The 18,710-nt window shown below is 37.2% G+C and overlaps 1 protein-coding gene across 1 annotated transcript in view; it reads right to left on the reverse strand.

Annotated features, from left to right (window-relative positions):
• The window catches only part of lig1 (DNA ligase 1), a 72,909-nt gene that overhangs the window by 42,965 nt on the left and 11,234 nt on the right, over positions 1–18,710 (reverse strand). The window contains exons 6-15 of the mRNA XM_014474865.2: positions 14,235–14,612; positions 13,969–14,077; positions 7,904–7,990; positions 7,344–7,400; positions 6,278–6,336; positions 5,221–5,334; positions 4,957–5,123; positions 3,669–3,745; positions 3,372–3,463; positions 17–116 (exon numbers count right to left, since the gene is read on the reverse strand). Coding sequence (XP_014330351.1) covers positions 17–116; positions 3,372–3,463; positions 3,669–3,745; positions 4,957–5,123; positions 5,221–5,334; positions 6,278–6,336; positions 7,344–7,400; positions 7,904–7,990; positions 13,969–14,077; positions 14,235–14,612 — 1,240 coding nt within the window. The remainder of the gene's footprint in view (positions 1–16; positions 117–3,371; positions 3,464–3,668; positions 3,746–4,956; positions 5,124–5,220; positions 5,335–6,277; positions 6,337–7,343; positions 7,401–7,903; positions 7,991–13,968; positions 14,078–14,234; positions 14,613–18,710) is intronic.

Below are 18,710 nucleotides of genomic sequence, written 5' to 3' on the forward strand. Positions count from 1 at the left end.
ATTAGGCCTCACTTACCAGTATGTTTGTTTCAGAATGAGGCTCTTCTCTTCGATCCAGGCCCGCCTGCTCTCAGCGCTCATGCCCTTCCCTGCATCAATCACAGCAGGAGGGAAACCTATAAAGATAGAGGGCGGAAAATCTCTTTCAAACAGATCTGGGGAAGTGTTTGAACATTTGTATGACCTAAAATTTACTGGATGACAGTTCAGAGACTCCTTGAAGCCTGAGAAACTGAGAAAAAAAATGGGTGCATCTGCACACGAATCATGTTCTGTGATGAATTCTTTATAAGCCAGAGATGTAATTTTAGTCTGAATGTGTCTGAAAAGGCTAAAATACATTACCATGCTAATTATTTATTTTGTTTCATTACGTTACATTAATAACAATCATGTTTAAATTATAACTAAATTACACATTTAGATGAATGATTGATTGCAATGATTCAGTGCAGCCAAACAAAGAGAAACTAAATAAACTTTGCTCTTGGCTGAACTGCCTGATTTAATAACAGCGAAATAAATAAGAAAAAACATTTCAAGTGCAGAGCAAAGATCAATGCAAATTTCCCCCACCGAGCTCTGGGTCTAATTGACTCTTTTTACTGAATACCTTCAGCGGTCGTGACAGAACAACACATTTTAATAAGTCACGATGGAATCCGTCTAATTTGGAGTCTCAGGTGTTGGTGAGAACAAGTCGGCGCGGGCGCTGGGAGCGATCGGTGAAAGATGCGCTGTCAAAACGTCCCCCGAAAGAGTGATGAATCCAACAACGTAATGGTGAAAAAATATGCTCCGCGACTCAGATTACACACCACCGGTTGTTGCCGTTTTCGCCTTGTACATCCGCGTCGGCTTACGGTCGTACGTTGTTGGCTTTATCACTTAAAAGATGCTGCTTTGACATTTGACTCTGCTAATTAATTCAATGAATATTTTAACACTGCTTTTAAATGTAAAATCTAAATAAGACATGCCCCTACTCCATCCTCACCTCTTAGTGTCACCTCCTTGACTTTTCGGTTTACTCCTCGAGGGGGGGAAGGGGAGTAGGTTAATGAATACTGTTAATTAAACGCATACAGTTTGCAACTTCAGGTCTAAATAAGTTAAGTGGGTAAAATGCCAGTAATTCTAGAAGTGCAAGGAAAAAAGAAAACTGGCTTTAAGAAAGTTTCCAAAATAGATTGAGAAGAAGTAAGTTAAAATAAAAATGTTGAGCATAAAAAAAAAACTGAAGCGGATTCAACATTGGTCATTTTAAAGTAACAGAGACCAGATTGTGAAACAACAACCAATCCGAGCAGAACACAGCAGGAAGAAAAACAGCACGCTTCTGAGAAAGGTTCAATGGAAGAAAAATAACCTTCACATTCACACTGTCCAACTCATTTTTTTAAAGCAGATACAATGCCTTCCAAGACACAAATACCCTTTCAACACTTTAAGTTTGTGGTTTTGATGTTAAACTATATTAGATAGACCAACACAAAGCAGCACATATTTTCAAAATGGAAGGAAAGAAAGACATTTTTATTGGGAATATGCAAGCTGTGGGTAAGTTAATTGTGTTTTCCCACCTGAAAGTTGTAACATTTGTTACATTTTCAGCTGCTACAGTTCTCTTTTACACTGCACTGTGTCAAGAAACTAAACTAATTGAAAAACCTGTCCTCCTCCTCGCCTGTGGTGGCGCTGCACCAGGAAGAAGACACTGAGCGCAACTGCCTCCTTTACAAAATGTAAACAAAAATGAAGCGGCATTAGATTTTAGCAGTTGCAAGATTTCTCTTTTGTCTTTGGTAGACGATCACGAGTTATTGTCCCCTCCAGTGCTAGACTTGAGCGCTGGTTTTGGTTCAGATTTACCCAGACTGCCTTGCTATAAAGTTCACTTCCTGCTTTTCCTGTTTCCAGAGCTACAACTGAATGGCAATTTCGTAATTTAGAAATTCAAGCGGTATGAAGGCTTTTGCAAAGGAGTAAGTTTTATTTTGCAGCAAACTTCTTAACTTTTTGCTACAATTTTAAAACACAACAGACATTACATTAACCTGCTCTCCATTTTTTCCCTCTAGATTTATAGGGGCGTGTAATCAGTCCATAAGTTTAGCAACTTTTCTAACTCATCTAGGTTGAACAAAGTGCTGCAGTGTTTCTTGCTCACCTATTCACACTCATGAAACACCTTCTGCTCCATATGTGCACTCTAAGTGAGTTGTAATTTCTTACTCTCACATACAATCATACTAGAGAAAAGTTAAAAGTTACCGAGCTGCACTGTAGTGCTAACAGACAAAGTGATGTGACTGATTGATTCTTTCTTTGTATTTAGGTAAACAAAATACCTATCACTCTGATTGATATAATACTAAACAACTCTGGGCATTTGTAGCTGTTTGGTCAACAGTCAGGTCTTATCTGTAGGTCCCACAAATTATGAAACAACAAAAGGCTCGAATTGGCTTCTGATTTGGCATTGTGGTAAAGCACCATGTCACGGCTTTTCTGTACCAACTTCAATCAGCCTCTAGAGTTGTCACTTCAGGACTAGATCATCCTGATCTTTAATCTGCTGGAATAAAAGCACGGTATGTCTGAACCAGACCCAACGTAAGAACAACCTTTAAAGTCGTAGAAAAACAACAGACGGAGGGACAGGTTGGTACTAGACAAAGAGATGGACAGAAGGAGAGACAAATGATAAAACAGTAATGGAAAATCAGTGGATGGACAGACGATGGACAATGATCGACAGGGCATTGTATTAAGGTGGGCCAACAATGAGAGAAAAGAGACTTATGAATGGAAAATGAAGAACAAACAGACACCGTAGAACTAATAGATGGAGAAGGGACAAAAAATTGATGAATGGTGAGCAAAAAGGTGGTCATTGAACTGAGAGAATGGACAGACAAAATAATGCAATGAACATGCTTTATTTAGCAAATAGACCTGTCCTAACTTGTTAAATGACCCATGATAGGTGACTTTTAATGCTACTTTCAAACCCGATATTGAGAAACTCAGAAGAATTTAATTAATTAAATTCAAATCACAAAGTGCCTAAATCTTCCCATCTCTAGGGTGGATAGATGGACAGACTGAAGGACGAGTTTGGAAAATATTTAAATCGTCCGCATTTCTAGATGGCACCTGTCTGAACTTGAGTTGTGGTGAATAAAAAATGAACTCCATTTTGAAAAATCCTCAGTTCAGACTGTTGGTATCAGCTCTTACACTCCCATTACGTTTAATATTTGATAAGACACAATATCTTTTAAAGGTCCTGGTGCCTAAACTGAAAGCAGTTTAGAAACGCCTGCTGTAAAAAGCAGGAAAGATAAGAGCCGACAGAAGATGTTTACCTTGTCCAGGCGGGGTCAAGCAGACGGCCTGGCTCAGGGCGGAGAGGACACTCTGCTCAGCGAGGCCAATCCTCAGTTTCCCAGCCAGGGACCTGCCCGTCACAACCAAAACGTCAACACCACGCATCACAGATGCCTTTCTACTTCTTCCCCCCACCTGCTGTACGTGATAAGCGCTACACAGTGAAACACACAGGGAGGTCTGTGGTATATCTGGGTCTACAAACATGCAGATGCCTATGGTCACACAAGCAGCTGAGCGTGTGAGTGTGCACGTGTGGGAGAGTCTTATTTTACCTGACTATGTAGCGGGCTTCGGAGAAGCGGCACGCCACAAAGAGGCTTTTGATGATGTCGATTTTCTTATTCATGGCCTGAGGCGGGCGGGAGGAAATTGAGATTCACAGAAGAAGAGCGAGAGGAGATAGAATGCAGGAAAATATGAAAAAAGAAATAAAATAAAAAAAAGAGCGAGGTTACCACAGAGTAGAAAATGCATGTTCAAAGCAGGAAAAATGAACTAATTGCACAGAAGAGATTCCTGCCAGGTGACAACTTACTCACAGACCTCTACTGTTTGAATTACACAAACTAGTCATTTCCAGTTCAATGCACATTTACTTTAATGTCCTTCTTTTTCCTTTATCTGGCCTAAAACTAACTGGCAGAAACCACAGAGCCTTGAAAAACATTTTAAACTCCAGAACTTTTCACTTTTTGTCATATTAGCACAAGATTCAATGAATTTTATCAACATTATAGGTGCTATATCAACACAATTGATGCAAAATTGTAAAATTAAAAGAGAATGTTTCTCGGTTTCCAAGATCTGTAAAATAAATGGGAGTAATTAAGAATTTTCCAGGCACATAGTTTCATTTTACAGCATATTCAAGTAACTATGTTATCTTCAATACTGTATATATTAAATATAGCTTAAAATAAATTTGACTTAGCAATTTAACGCCTTGAAATTGGGCTTCTGTCTCTTTAAGAAGCTCCTGTTCCTTAAAGAGACGCTTTAAAGGAACTAAACTGAACCCAGTTCAAGTTGACTCTGCGCAATTCAACATCATATCTGACAAGCTTCCATTTTCCAGCTACAAGAAAGTGTGCCCACAGCATGACACTGCCACCACCACGAGAGTCGCAGGTGATGTGAAATGCTACATTTCTGGCACACAATCTTTTTCAACGTAAGCTGAAAAGTTCTGTTTTTTTTCTCCTTATAACTAAAGAGTGCATAAGCAACACATGTTCCAGACAGTAGATTCCATCAGAGCTGTTGCTCTCTGCAGCTCCTCCAGAGGTACCTGTTGTGCTGCTTCTATGACTAAATCTCAGCCTGCCAGCTTAGGTGGACCACATCAGGTGCTCTTGTTGTGTTTGCATGTGTGACTCCTTCCAGTTCTAGATGATGGATTAAACAGCATAAATGCTTTTGCAAGGCTCTGTAATTTCTTGTTCATTGCACAACTGCATTAACATCTTTTCCCTTTTCTTTTCTTGGGGCTAATTCAAAGAGGCAGACAATATATTCCCCCTGCTTGTTCTCGTCTAATGAAAATGTTATTCTGTGGCTCACCGAGTTCCCACTCATGCTGGCAATTTCCTTCAATTTCTTAAACACGCCTCCTGCTGTCAGACTGGCCGGCTGGAACATGGTGCGCTGGTTGCTACGGGAACTCTCGGCCACGAGGCCCAAATCTCCTTTCTCCTGCGCCTCCGTTTTAATTTTGTCCAAATGTCGCCCTAGTAACGAGAGCGAGACGGTGAGCGGCGGCCGGCTCTCTGGCTGATGAGCGGAGCTGAGGCGGCGAATGCACAAGCCTTCACTTGTGTTTGTTACCGGTTGCTTGAGCGACGGCTTTCATCAGCACCGTCTCCCCGACGCCGAGCTCCATCCCAAGGTAGGCGGGGCCGAGCTGGTTCAGACACAAGTACACACAGCACAGCAGGTCGTCTAGGAAAAGGAGTGAGTGTGTGTGTGTTAAGCTCAGACAAACAGAAAAACAGAAGAGAACATTCATGAACTGAAGCAAAAACAAGCCAACTAAAGATTATTTTTAGAGATGCACTGATCAATCGGCTCTGATTTCTTTAATTACGGGAGTTCGGTGATCGGTCGATACTTGCATGTTAAGCCGATCTTATCCACTGATCTTATCTACCTCAAAAAAAGGTCTGAAAATCAGCTGCTGTCTTTTTCTGCTCTCCCATTAGAGAGGTTTGACTGACAAACCGGTCCACCAGGTCATGTCTGCACGTTTGCATGTCACAAAAGTTATCTCACTGCTGCCAACTCAGCAGCTTTCTTGAAGATTTCATAATTTCAGACTTGTTCCAAGTCAGTACTTCCTTAATTTTGATTAAAAAGTCTAAGATTGTTTTTTTCTTAACTCAATGTATTAAGATATTTGCACTGGAAACTAGACAAAAAATACTTGATAACATTTTGTGTTTTTGCAGTGTTGATGATCATTTCAATAATCTGTTCATCACAATTAATCATTTCATCCCTAAAACACACACTCAGACTCCACTACACAAACATAAACACACAGTGGGAGTGCAGACAAGAAAACACACTCATAAACCAGAACCCCGAACACAGAACGAGGCGGACACAAGCCAAGAGCTCAGGCGTCAACAAGGCGGAAGTACTGAACCACATTCAGAGAAACTCAAACTAAAAAGCAGCAACATATCAGCATAGTCTTTACAGGAATCCCACAGGTACGCCTGGGATTCCTGTAAACGTACTCACTCACACGCAGACTAACAATGCCGGCGCTTTTATGTGCAACCTGGCTTCACCGCCCTCCGCTTGATGGAGTGGCTGGCAGCCAGCTGCCTGCACAGCAGCGTCAGCCTCACCATTACAGCCATGATGAAGTAGCCTTTACCTGGAGAGAGCAGCAGCACCGAGCGGAGCAGGTTCGACAGCGTCTCGATGTTTCTCAGCCTACACAATGACAAAGGGGATAGACAAGGAGGACGACTTAAATTAATTTCAAGCCCATCCTGTAAATACTGAGGAGAAGGAAATGAGATTTGTCTGGGCGGTTTTAATCCTTAATGGGACCCGGCCAGACATATCAGGAGCTCATTTGTGAAACAGTAGACATCAGTTTTAGATAGGAAGTCATAGTTAGGGGCAATTTTTATCCAATATCCTTTAAGGAGAAATAGGAATCAAGATGTATAGCAGAAAGTCTCTGGTTTCAAATATTCCTCTGAGACTGTTGAAGGACTTCTAGGAGCACTTGTTACTGGAGATGAATGTTGTTAATTTTTTGGTTTTTAATAAGTCATTTGAATTATTAATTTTCTACAACTTCACATGTTTTTGTCAGTTTATACACACAATACTGACAAAGAACCACTACATCCTAGAGCCAAAACATGTTATTGAAAATCAATTTTTTTTTTCAAATTTGCAGTGTTTCTTTAAGCAAATTTATTTTGGAAATGTCAAAATGCGATTATACGATCAATGGAAATGCAGACCTGTCCAATTTTTTTTTATTAAAATTGTTTTATGTTGTATCATTATACCACCATGAAACAAGTCAGCTTAACCAACTATTTCTAAAGCTTGCAATACTAAGATTAATGACCAATAAGAGTACACTTAAACTTCTCACTGTATGTCTGATATAGATTGCAGAAAGAATTTCTTTGTCAGAAGTATTTGTATTTTTGCTTCTCTGAACTGATTACCAAAGTTTTTTAAACCAGCTGCAGATCAATTTCAACATTTCTTCCACTCTGTATGCTCCAAGCTAACAAAATTAAATGATCAGAGTTTCTCCCTTCTCATTCTGTTATTCCAAAAAAATCCCAGTTGGCTGTCTGAAATGTGTGAGAGAAAGAGAGAGAAACAGAGAGAGAGAGAGAGAGAGAAAAAGGGTTGCAATCATTTTCCCTCCAACGCTGCTTGCCGTTTTTCCCTCCACATGGAGCTCCTACCTGCCAGAGTCCTCTTCAATTTTCTCAAAGGTGCGAGCCACTGCCAAGTACGGCACTCTGGAGAAAGATGAGGATGCAGTTAGCCTGCAAAGCTGCAGCAATGACAGCTTTTCTTTTTTACATGGACGACATTTAGCTGACTCGGATATTGGGAACAACCGGCAATTAGAGCAGCAGGAGGATAAGCTTTGATTTGAGGTTATCAAACGAGGGCAAGGAGGACAAATGTTGGGACAGCTGTGTCCTTAGGAAAAAAAAAAAAACAGTCTGGTGAGTGAATTAGCAGAGTTGTTAAATAAATACACAGTATAAACATATAGGCTTTATTTTGAGATTTAGCCCCAACTTTCCTGCATGTTTTGCCTCTTCTCATTTGTTTTTGTATTTATTATTTAATGCAATACAGTCTGGGATAAATAGCTTTTAGCTAAATCTATTTTTCTAGGGTTGCTTAACATCCTGCAGGAACTCTGAGCGTGATATTTATGATTACCCGTTAATACTAAACAAGACAAGGATGCACCTGCAAAGAAAAACAACAACAACCACGCTTTGCTTACTTTTGGCCTTGTTTCCAGCAGGCGTGGTCCACCGGATGGTAGTTTGGTCTGGAAGGATCGTAGTTCGTCTCTCCTGAGGTTGATTCACTGAAAAAAAAACAAAAAAAAAAACAAACAGGAACAATTAAATATCAGTCCAGCATTAATTAATCATCATCGTACCAAACCAGCCCCCAGTAATAAATTAATATTTAAAAAATTATAAAAACTAAATTAGGAAACAACCAGAATAAACAAGAAAAAACAGAAAAACTATATAACAAAATGCAGTGAAAAAAACTAATTACATTTTTGAAAATCAACTGAAATGTGAAGATGTTAGAAGCACCTCAACGGTTTCTGCAATTTTAGCATTTCTTATTTGGAAAGAGAAGTTGTCCTTCAAAATAAGAGCAGCAACTGTAAAGGTGAGTTCCCCTTTTCTTTTCAGTTTCATCTAGGAACATAAAAATAGTGCTGTCTGAAGCTTTTTATCGCCCAAACAAAACAAATTAATTATTATTTTCATTTGAATTGAGGAAATTTAAATAAATCTGACTTGAAATCATTGGAAAGATTTAATAAATGTTTTAAATAGTAACTTCTTGTTATTGTTCCAGATAAAAACAAAAAATAAATAAATAAGTAAAAAACTGGTGCTGTTTAAGGAAAGCCAGTCAAGCAAGATCTGACGACTTTAAGATGGAGAGAGTTTTGGAGGATATCAAACATTTCTAGAATACGACTTTTGCAATGAATCAAATTAAAAAAAAGAAAAGCATATGCACAGATTTTAAAACTTTAATTAATTGCAAAACACACTCTTTGAACTGCCTTAAAAAGTTATTTTCACACAGTATGGCATGAATTCATGATGAAATGGAAACTACAGCTGTGAAATTTATTTTGCATGCATTCTCCCATCACTCTTTCACTGCTGCACACAGAGCAGCAATGCAAAATAAATAGTTATGCAGATGAAATGCCTTTGCTTCCTTCCAAAACTAAAAATAGTTTGTGGCTGGAATAGATACTATGACCTCGAACAGACAAATAAATTATACGCTGTTGCTGCTTCTTCTGGCTTACTTTACATGGAAAGGTTAAAATAATAACAGCATTACAGCACCTTCTGGCTGAAACATCATAGAAAGGATATAAAAAGCCTTCATTTTGTTTTCTGTAGATTAGCTTATCCCCATGACGTTTCTCTTAGAGCAGCTGCAGCCACCTTTAGTTGCATTATGCAGGCATCTACAATTTATACACAGCCTTAACTGTTTGTTTGTTTGTTTGTTGTTTAATTACTTGCTTTGCAGTAATTAAAAGTGGCTGATGGCACAGGTAATCGCATCACACCCAGAGTTTCCCTGAAGGCAAATACATAGATGTTACCATTAAGAGCAGTGCCACACAGAGACTCCTAAATACAAATATTGATTTACTTCCAAATTGATTTTTTTTTTTTGTCTTAATTTAAGAAAAAGGAAGAATATCTGTTTTTCACACGGTTGGTCTCCATGTCAGGGAAAGTTGAACAGATATAAGACTTGGAGAGCTATACTGTATACACAGGATGAATTTTATGAGTTTTAGCTTATTTTAGCTTTTAGCTTCATAGGGCTTTCAATAAGTAGTCAAAACGTCAAGGTAGTTTTAAAGGACTTTTCCTTGCATATATAGCATCTGAAGATTCAATTTTATGATTTTTTTGTCTCAGCTTTACACAGTAGTTCAAAATAGAGTTAAAAATTTGAAACACATTTTGTAATAGTAAACATGTTTCAAGTAAAAAAGGATAGATAATTGGACATAATTCCTATAATTAGTTTGTTTGCTAAGATGAGTTGTTTCTTATAAAGTATTACGCTTTTGTGTTGCTTTGGATGTCGCAAATTACAGAGACAGACTCTAAAAAAAGTAACTTTTAGCTAAAGCCAGAAAATCCTGCAAATCACTCCATATATTGACCATCTGAATGATGAAAGTGAAATTACTGTAATTAGAAATAAAAGTTTTTGGCCAAAACATTCAAATTAGTCAAACTTCTGATCAGAAACCACACATTTTTAACTCCATGAATGCAGCCTGACTTACAGAAGAAGGTAGTTAAAGTGAGAAACCTGGATTTCTTCTAGTATAAATTGGACATGTTATCAAATTCCTAATAAACCAGTGAACCAAATCAGAGACTCACATCCTTGTTTTGAGGTGTTACCTAATTAGCATGTTGTTCCATCACAAAAAAAAGACTCAGAGTCTGAGAGTTAGTTCTCCCTGGAGAAGCTTTCACCACGAGAAACCAATTTCCAATCTTCCTGTAAGGTCTGCCATGCCAGTTAAAATTTTTATAAAATGCTGATTTTCTCTCTCTGGCTAATCAAACTAATTGGAGTAAAAGGTGTTTAATGTAACATTATGACAACTGACCATAAAAATAAAAAGGAAGTTTATGAGAGATTGCAAGGATACTATCAATTTAAGTAGCAGCACTGATTTCCAAAAAATACTGGGATTAAATAGTGCGATTTGGTGACATTTTAGGTTATTTTATGCATCCTAACCTGCCCTCAATTAACTATAAATGACCAACAAAGACAGTATTCAGTGTTCAAGAACATATTTATAATGTCATAATCTCCTTTCTGACTGAATTTCCAGTCTATGTTCAGCATCTTTCAATCATTATCTGATGAGTACTGAACTCCAAATAATATTTATTTGTTCTTTTCTGAAGAGTCTATTTTTACTTTTGACAAAGGGTGTGATGATGGATAAATTCCACAAACAGGAAAACAAATTTAAATTAAAATATTTCTAACATACTCATTCAAATTTCATGCATATATATTACTTTCATGTCTGTATAGGGACACCATTTTGGATAAATTTAAAGTTGGATTTTCTTCAGCAGTTTAATTATCTGTTAAATGAACATGTGGGTCACAATCTAAGGAGTTACTGATTAAAATGATAGTTTGACAACACTTCAGAAGAGATAAAAGCTTCATTGGTGGCTGATATCCAAGGATATTAAATTATTGCTTCGTTTTTAATAATGAACTCCAGCACCGGTCAGTAATTATGTTAAAACATGCAGATACCAGCTCTTAGTTGAGCTACAGCGCTGTCAGGTTAATGATAACGATCATTAACTGTGCAGGTAATCAAATCTGAAAGTAATGAAGTCTATTCTTCACCTGCTGGGCTGTAGCATTTCGCACTTCACACATAAAGTTGTGTTGTTTTTTTTTATCTGTGAATTATTATGAACCAGCTGATCCTAATTAGCTGTGTGTAAAACTATGAAGTTGACATTAATGAGACTTTCAGTTCCTCCTGAATCTCTTAACAGGTAGATTTTACAGGCGCATCTGGCATGAGAGCTACTTGAATGTTAAAGCAGGAGAATCTGTTTAAACTGCAGAGTTTAGACATTTTAAATAACATTTAATTAGTCTTAGTAAATGTCAAGTCATCTGGGTCTTTTCTTAAATTGTACAAGGAATATGCTCTAGGTTTTTAATCCAAACTTGCCTCATGTTTGTGTTAAAGAAAATATGTACAGCTCTGGAAAAAATGAAGAGCCCGCTGCACTGAACCCCATTGAAAACTTCATAGTTATTCCACCAAATATTGATTTCTGAACTCTTCCTGAGTTGAATCATTAGTATTGTTGTTTCCAAATTAATATGAACTTAATATTTCCTTTGCATTATTTGAGGCCTGAAAGCATTGCATTATTTACATTATTCTGACGATTTCTCGGTTTCTGCAAAAAAGATTTTCCTTAGAACTTCAGAGACATCTTATTAGTAGTTCATAGAATAAAAGATCAATGTTCATTTTACTCAAACATATACCTATAAAAAGCAAAATCATGAACCGATAATTTGTAAATGGTCTCTTAATTTTTTCCAGAGCTGCATATTCCTTATGTTCTTTGATATTTACTGTACAGTAATCTTGTTTGTAGTCAGGACGGTATTTATGGAGTTTGGTTTCACATCACAGTAGAAGTGATACATCAAGAAACAAAAAAAAAAGATAGAATAACAAAAAAAAGAATATTTCTCACTGAATTCATTAAATTAGATCCATTTCTTCCTCCTCCCCATCTTTCTGTTATGTTGCTAAACTAGTCCTTATTTTAGTCAATATTTATGCACATAAATATTGGAGCGTTATTCAATGAAACTGAGTTTAAGTTTTGCTTTATGTAGCTCTTCCTAACAAAATATTCTATTATTTCCATTTTAGATACGAGTGTAAATTATGAAGAGCTCAGTGTTGGAGTTCAGCTCAGCAACTTGGTATGTGGATGTGTTCAGTGTCAGGAAAGAAACAAATAAGGTTACATTAATTAGTAATACAACTGAAACCAAGGACAGCTCTGAGTTAAGCTGGAGGAGAACATTCTGTCACTGATTATGTGCAGAAAAAGAGGACAGACATGGAGCTCTGAATAGCTGCGATTCCATTATAAATGTATGCAAAACTTTGTCGATATTCCGCTTAATGTTCTGTAATTGTGGTGTTTCCATCAAATAAGAAATGCAATTAAAACTACATGTGAATAAGTGGTTGACGTGATAACTCATTAAAAAACATGCATCATCCTTATACCACTACCAGTAGTAAAATCCACCTGTTGATCCATTGCAGTTTTGCGAAATACACTCATTTCGATAGAGCTGAAGAACCACCTCATCCTAGAGCCAAAACATCTTATCCAAAAATTTGAGTTTTCCAAATTGGCTTGTTTCCATTGAGCAAATTTATTTTCCTAATTCCAAATATATGGCCAACAGAATCACAGATAGTGGCTCTGGTGTAGGGAAAAGTTGTGATTTCAAACCAAATAATTAGAAGCAACTTGAAGACACAGAGACTGTTCGATATCTCATTTCCACAAATGAGCTCAGGAAACCAGCAGACAGAGACAATGAGAGGGGAAGACTGCCCACTGTTTGGAGGTCTAAGAGAAGAACTACTGCAGCTGAAATGACTGGGAACAAAGAACAGACTGGAAGTTATCAGGACAAACTGTGCATCAGGTTTTTGTGTAGCTGCAGAGAGGTTGGGGTGTTAGTTCATAAACAGTCAGTACCTTGGAAAATGTCTCCAAGGGAAAATAGGGGCAAAGGAAAAGAGAGAAGTCAACAGTTCCACCATTTTTTAAATAAAAATCCTGTTTCTATAAAGATTCAGCTTTCTATACAATACTTTTAAACAATAAATATAAAAGTTCACTTTGTATTTACAGCAGATATTTCCACAGAGTTCAGCTGTTTAATACCAAATATGCAAAAATCGTGATAGAAAGGAAATGATTAGATGAAAGAACAGGAGGACAGATCCATGTCAGATGATGGGGGACAATCCAGATGGATGACAGATAAAGAAACGCTGGACGATCAGATGGAAAATGGTCAAATGGAGGGTAAACAATTAGATGGATGACTGATGGTCGACAATTAGATGGACAGCGGAGAGAAGGGAGATGAGGGACAATCAGATTGTTGGACGTATGATGGATAGTAGAGAATGAGTGGACGGAAATCCGACTTTGAACAATTGAATGAACAACAAATGGACGAAAAGATGATTTTGAATAATTAGATTAATGATGAACGGATGGATGAATGGAGGTCAACAGACAACCGGACAATATTTAGCAAATGAGCTGGTGCCCTGTTTCTATTTCTGAAAAATCCTGAAAGCCAAACTCTTCCAGGTGTAGGAACCACTTACATCACATGGTAAGAGTGCATTGTGCATTACACTGGCATTACTGTTTACCATTTTCCTAAAATGTATTATTGACTAAAGACTCCTTCAGCAAGATGAAGATCACAAAAATAAAATTGAATGACAACTCTGTTGTGTTATACAGGAACTTCAAATTGTCCTGATTTCAGCTGAACTGTGAATTTTATGCATCTAATGGAAACAGAAGTTCAATCAATAGAAACCTAATGTGTATAAATTATCTACTTCACATAGCTTATTTGCAGATTCTGCAGCATAGCAGCCGACCAAACAAACCTGAGCTGGATGCAACTTCCAGTCACAACTTCTCTCACCCTTTTGCGTCTTTCTCTTCCTCCTCGGAGCTCTTCCTCTCAGCACTCGTCTTTTTCTCTCCTTCGTTCTTCTCTGGTTTCTCTGTCTTAACTGCTGCTTTCCTGGGAGCTAATAAAGGCAGAAAAAGAAACAGAAAAAGGTGAGCAAGGGTTTGATGACGGGCAGAAATGTACTGTCTTCTCGCACAGATAAAAGCGCAGCACTTTTTTTTTTTTTTGGGAGACATTTTTAATGCAAGCACAGAGCAATGCAAATTTCTCCTCACCAAAGAAACTGCTGATTGGGGTTTTCTTGGCTGGCTCCTTATCTTTCTGCTCCTTCGCCTCTTTCTGCTTTTTTTCTTCCATTTGACTTTTTGGGCTCCCTGTGTCTTTCGTGTCCTTTTCAACCACCTTGTCTTTGGCGACAGAAGGCCCTTGCTCATCATCCGTCTTCTTCTTTGCTTCATTTTTCTTTTCTGCCCCCTCAGCTTTCTTTTCTTTCTCATCAGAGATCTTTTCTTCTACCTGCTCCTCCTCCTTCTTGGCCTTCTCTCCTTCTGTTTTCTCGTTCCCCACCTCCTCGTCTGGGCTGTTAGCCTCAGCCACTGGCTTTTCAACCTTTTCTTCCTTTGCTCCCTCCTCCATGGGTTCATCGGTGTTCTCTACACAGGGGAAGACAGAAAGGGAGTGAAGTCATTGAAGAGATAAATGCCAGCAGGTTTACTGAGGGCAGCCATTTTTTTCTTCTTTTTTTTTAAGCGAGGCCATGTTTGAAGATACTTTCTTGTTCAATAAACGCTGTAGGTGATATTTCTGAGCTTTCCTTTTCACTCGAGACACTCAGGTAGGAGGGGAAATTGCTATTGACAAACTTGTAGCACCGACTCCCAGCAGACGGACGGGGTCATGGTATTGGCTGGTTGAGAACACGGGCATAAAACTTTAATTTTCTGAGCTACACATTAAATAAAGCCAAAAACTGCTGAATTTAGCTCTACCATCTCGGATTTATCAAAACATTTCCTAAAAGGTTGTCCAAAAAGCTGGGAAACACAACAAATAAATGCTGTGAAAAAGCATATGTGCCCTTAGAAATGTTTACAATTTTTTGCATGATTTGTATCATTAAACAATGATTTAAGAAAAATAAACACTTTTCAAATGACGGTTTAGATTTGAAGAACTAACACTGCTGCTGGACAACATTTCTGATCTCATGCATGAACTGGGGAGCTACTTCAAACTGCTGCATCCTTGGTGCACCAAGTAGCATTGTAATTGGTCCTTCCCCCCAGCTTTTGTAAAATTTTATAACAATCACTGCTCCCACAAGCTCAATGTTTACAATTTTTCACTTCTTTGCAAATAGTCTGTTTTTTATGCAGAAATACCCATGTTATACATTTCTTAAATTATCTTACTTAGTTGCACTTTTCTTTGGATCAGAGTATGCTACCTTTACTTTTTGCTTTTATATTTTTATATTTGTGTGAATCTACATGCTTCAACTTAACGGTCACTTTGCTGTTGGTGGACCTGCATTTCCTGAGGGACAAAAAAGATTATTTTGATTTCATTAATTAACTAAAAAAGCTGCCTCATGTTAAGCAGTTACTGCCACCAAACTCAATAACTGATTGAGTCACCCTTGCAATTACTTGCAATGTGTCTTTTACATCGCAAGGGAGGCATTTTGGCATTTGTAGAATTGTTTCAGTTCAACCACATTGGATGATATTTAACATGATGTTAAGCACAAACTTTGACTAGGACACTCCAAAACCTCAGTCAGAGGACTTGTGAGTATGCTTTGGATTGCAGCATATCATAGGTGGGCTTGATCTTAACATCAAACTGATTGCTGGATATCCTACTGGAGAATTATTTACAAACCAAAAACAGTTTTCATGGTTCCATCAGTGACGACAAGGTGCCTGATGTGTCTTCGATTGGCTTTTTGATTCATTTTAGTGGCCTTAAAATTCCTAAATCAACTGATGTCAGTTCATGTGTTTCTGATTAGTCCTTCATTGTCTTCTAGTCATAATATGTTGCCTTTTAATATTTTTTCACTTCATCCTGTTAGATGTATCTTGTTATGTAAGTGATTTCCGGTCTGGCAGCAATCAGGCCTGATTGAAATAAAACTCAGCTTCCCCCCCCAAAAAAAAGTGGCTAATCACAGTTACATCATAACTTAGCAAGACAGTTGTTACTTTTTTCTACACAAGACCAGATTGGTTTGGATAGCTTTTTCCTCCAATAAATGAAATCATTAGTTGAAGACTACTTTTTATTTTGAAAACTAATGATCTAAAAAAGCAAAAAATGTGAGAAATGTCTATACATCCAGCAGCGGTATTGCTTTAGCTTAATAATTTTGGTCTTTATGAGATGAGTTGTCAAAACACAAACCAGCAAATTGGGAAAAGTGAAAGCAGCAGTTGGGAATAAAGTAGTTGTCAAACTTTTCTCTCCATCGATGGTAAGAAGAACAAAAAAACACTTCTCCAACTCACCAGGGAGGTTACGGGTATATTTATGAAACTCTTTCTGGAGCAGAATTGTTTGGTTTGCAAGCTGGATTACAGGTAGGATTACTACCCTGTTCTTAAGTACTCATTTAGAAAAACAAAGGACTCCGATGCTTTTTAACAAATCATTCATCCTGGTGCAATTAAAAAGGGCTTTGATACAGTGCAGCCATTCCGGCTAAACAGCAAGCATTTAGGTTTCCCTTCTCTGTTCTAAAATTAAAAACATGCATTGTGTCTTTAGAGGTCAGTGATGGGATTTTCCTGTTTTAGTCAATCACAGTATAGTTAAAAAACACAGGATTTAACCTCTTGTTGAATTAACCTATTGAAATCACCTCTGCATGTCAGGAAAACTCAATTTCTGTAGGTTGACTGTCAAAGTTTAGAAGGTCTAGATGGAATCGGGGAATTTTTTTAACAATCACTTCAGTATTTTCAGAAATTAAATACAAAGTCTGCCATACAAAGTGCTTTTTAAGCTGTTCAAGTTCAAATAAGCCACTCACATTTAAAAGTTGGCTGTGCTTTGCACAGCTCACTTAATTAATAGCAAATCCTCAATAAGCTGAACTTAATGAAGAAAAAGGTACAATGAACCTTTGAAGTCTACAACCTCCTGATAAAATACAACTAAATGAAGAACATGACAAAACACCTCAATTGTTTTCACAAAGAAGAACAAAATGAACTGATACAAGTACACTAATTTCATAAAAATCCCCCAACTTTAAAAACTTTACCTATAAAATATAAGACAACCTTTATTTCAATAGCAAAGATTAGTAAGTCATTGAGCCATAGGAATAATAAATATTCAGTTCATTGAAGCAATTCAGACAAAATCTTGCAAAGGTTAACAAGATTCCAGCTCAACTCAAATGCTAAAACACAACATATAAAGACAGTTACAAAGACAAAGATCCTTAAAAATGTTTCTTGTTTTCTGGCATTTAGTAAATAGAAATAATTCTGATAATTGTATCTGACTTAAAACAAGAAAAGGTTAGTCTGATTTAACTTCAAATAGCAAAACAAAAAATGTGTCAGTCTTAAATATCTGTAAATAATCTTAAACTCTCATCCTGTCCCATTCTTGTGAACTCAATATAAAGCCTTGCCATGATTTTGGAGTTTTAAGTATCATTACATCCCTACTAGTACATGGTAGCCTTTATAGCAGCAGCTGCCCAATTAGGCCATAAAACACAGAAAAATAGAGGGCTACAGAGGGACAATCATATAAGGTCTGGAAAAGGATTTGGAGATAAAAAAAAAATCTAAATAGGATTTCCTTCATGTGGTAAGGTTTTCCTTTTTCTCCCTTTTCTATAATGATGGCCATTTTAGAAAGAAAGTACAAGTTAGGACGTATTTTCTCCTTATTTAAGATAATTTGATCTCTAAGAGTTCAAACTCTGACATGGAAAAAAAATAATAATAAGACATGTGGTACAATGGTATAAAAACACCAAAATAGAACAAAAAACCCTGTTAGCTTTTAGAAATAAATACACAAAGCTTCAATTTAGCTTTGTTTATTTATAAAGCGAAATAACAAAATAAAACCAATGGACATCTTCACCTCTAGGCGTTAAATCTATATAAAAATGGGTTTAAAATATTAGGAATCATCTTAACAACTGCCTGGTTGTTATCATTCCTCTATGGTCTAAATGCAACAGAAACTGCCATCAGGAAGATTCCCCTGATCCTTTATGGGCCCTAGTGAGAGGAACTGCCCCAAATAAACACCAGCAAATTAAAAGATAAAATAATCCTTTGAAGGAAAAACCAATTACTTGTAATGTTTTAGTTTTCATTTGCACGTTATTTGCCTTCTTGCTGCCTATGTTTCTGTATTATGTGGTTTTATTGTGGATTAAAGGAACCGTTGTGTCAGGGAAGAAGCTAAGGATCATTTGCGAGTCATTAATACTCTTGTTTTCTCCCAATTCTTCATCCAGCAAAGAAAATTTCCAGAAATAGCGAAACAGAAGATTAATGTGGTTTTAAAACATTTCCTCTGTCAGACCAGAAGCTCAGGCTGCTACGAGCTGCATACATCTCAGAGATGCAAGCAAAAAGTACGCTTTTAATGATTACCATCTGATAAATTCTCATAACTGCAATTTTCCTTTTGATCGCCTAGTCAATTAGTGAATCCAATTAATTTCTTATGGATGGTTGGAGAAGCTTGTAAGTGTTAGATAAAAGAAACATCAG

This window comes from Xiphophorus maculatus, chromosome 6 (assembly GCF_002775205.1).
Source record: "Xiphophorus maculatus strain JP 163 A chromosome 6, X_maculatus-5.0-male, whole genome shotgun sequence".
In the NCBI taxonomy this organism is placed as follows: Eukaryota; Metazoa; Chordata; class Actinopteri; order Cyprinodontiformes; family Poeciliidae; genus Xiphophorus; species Xiphophorus maculatus.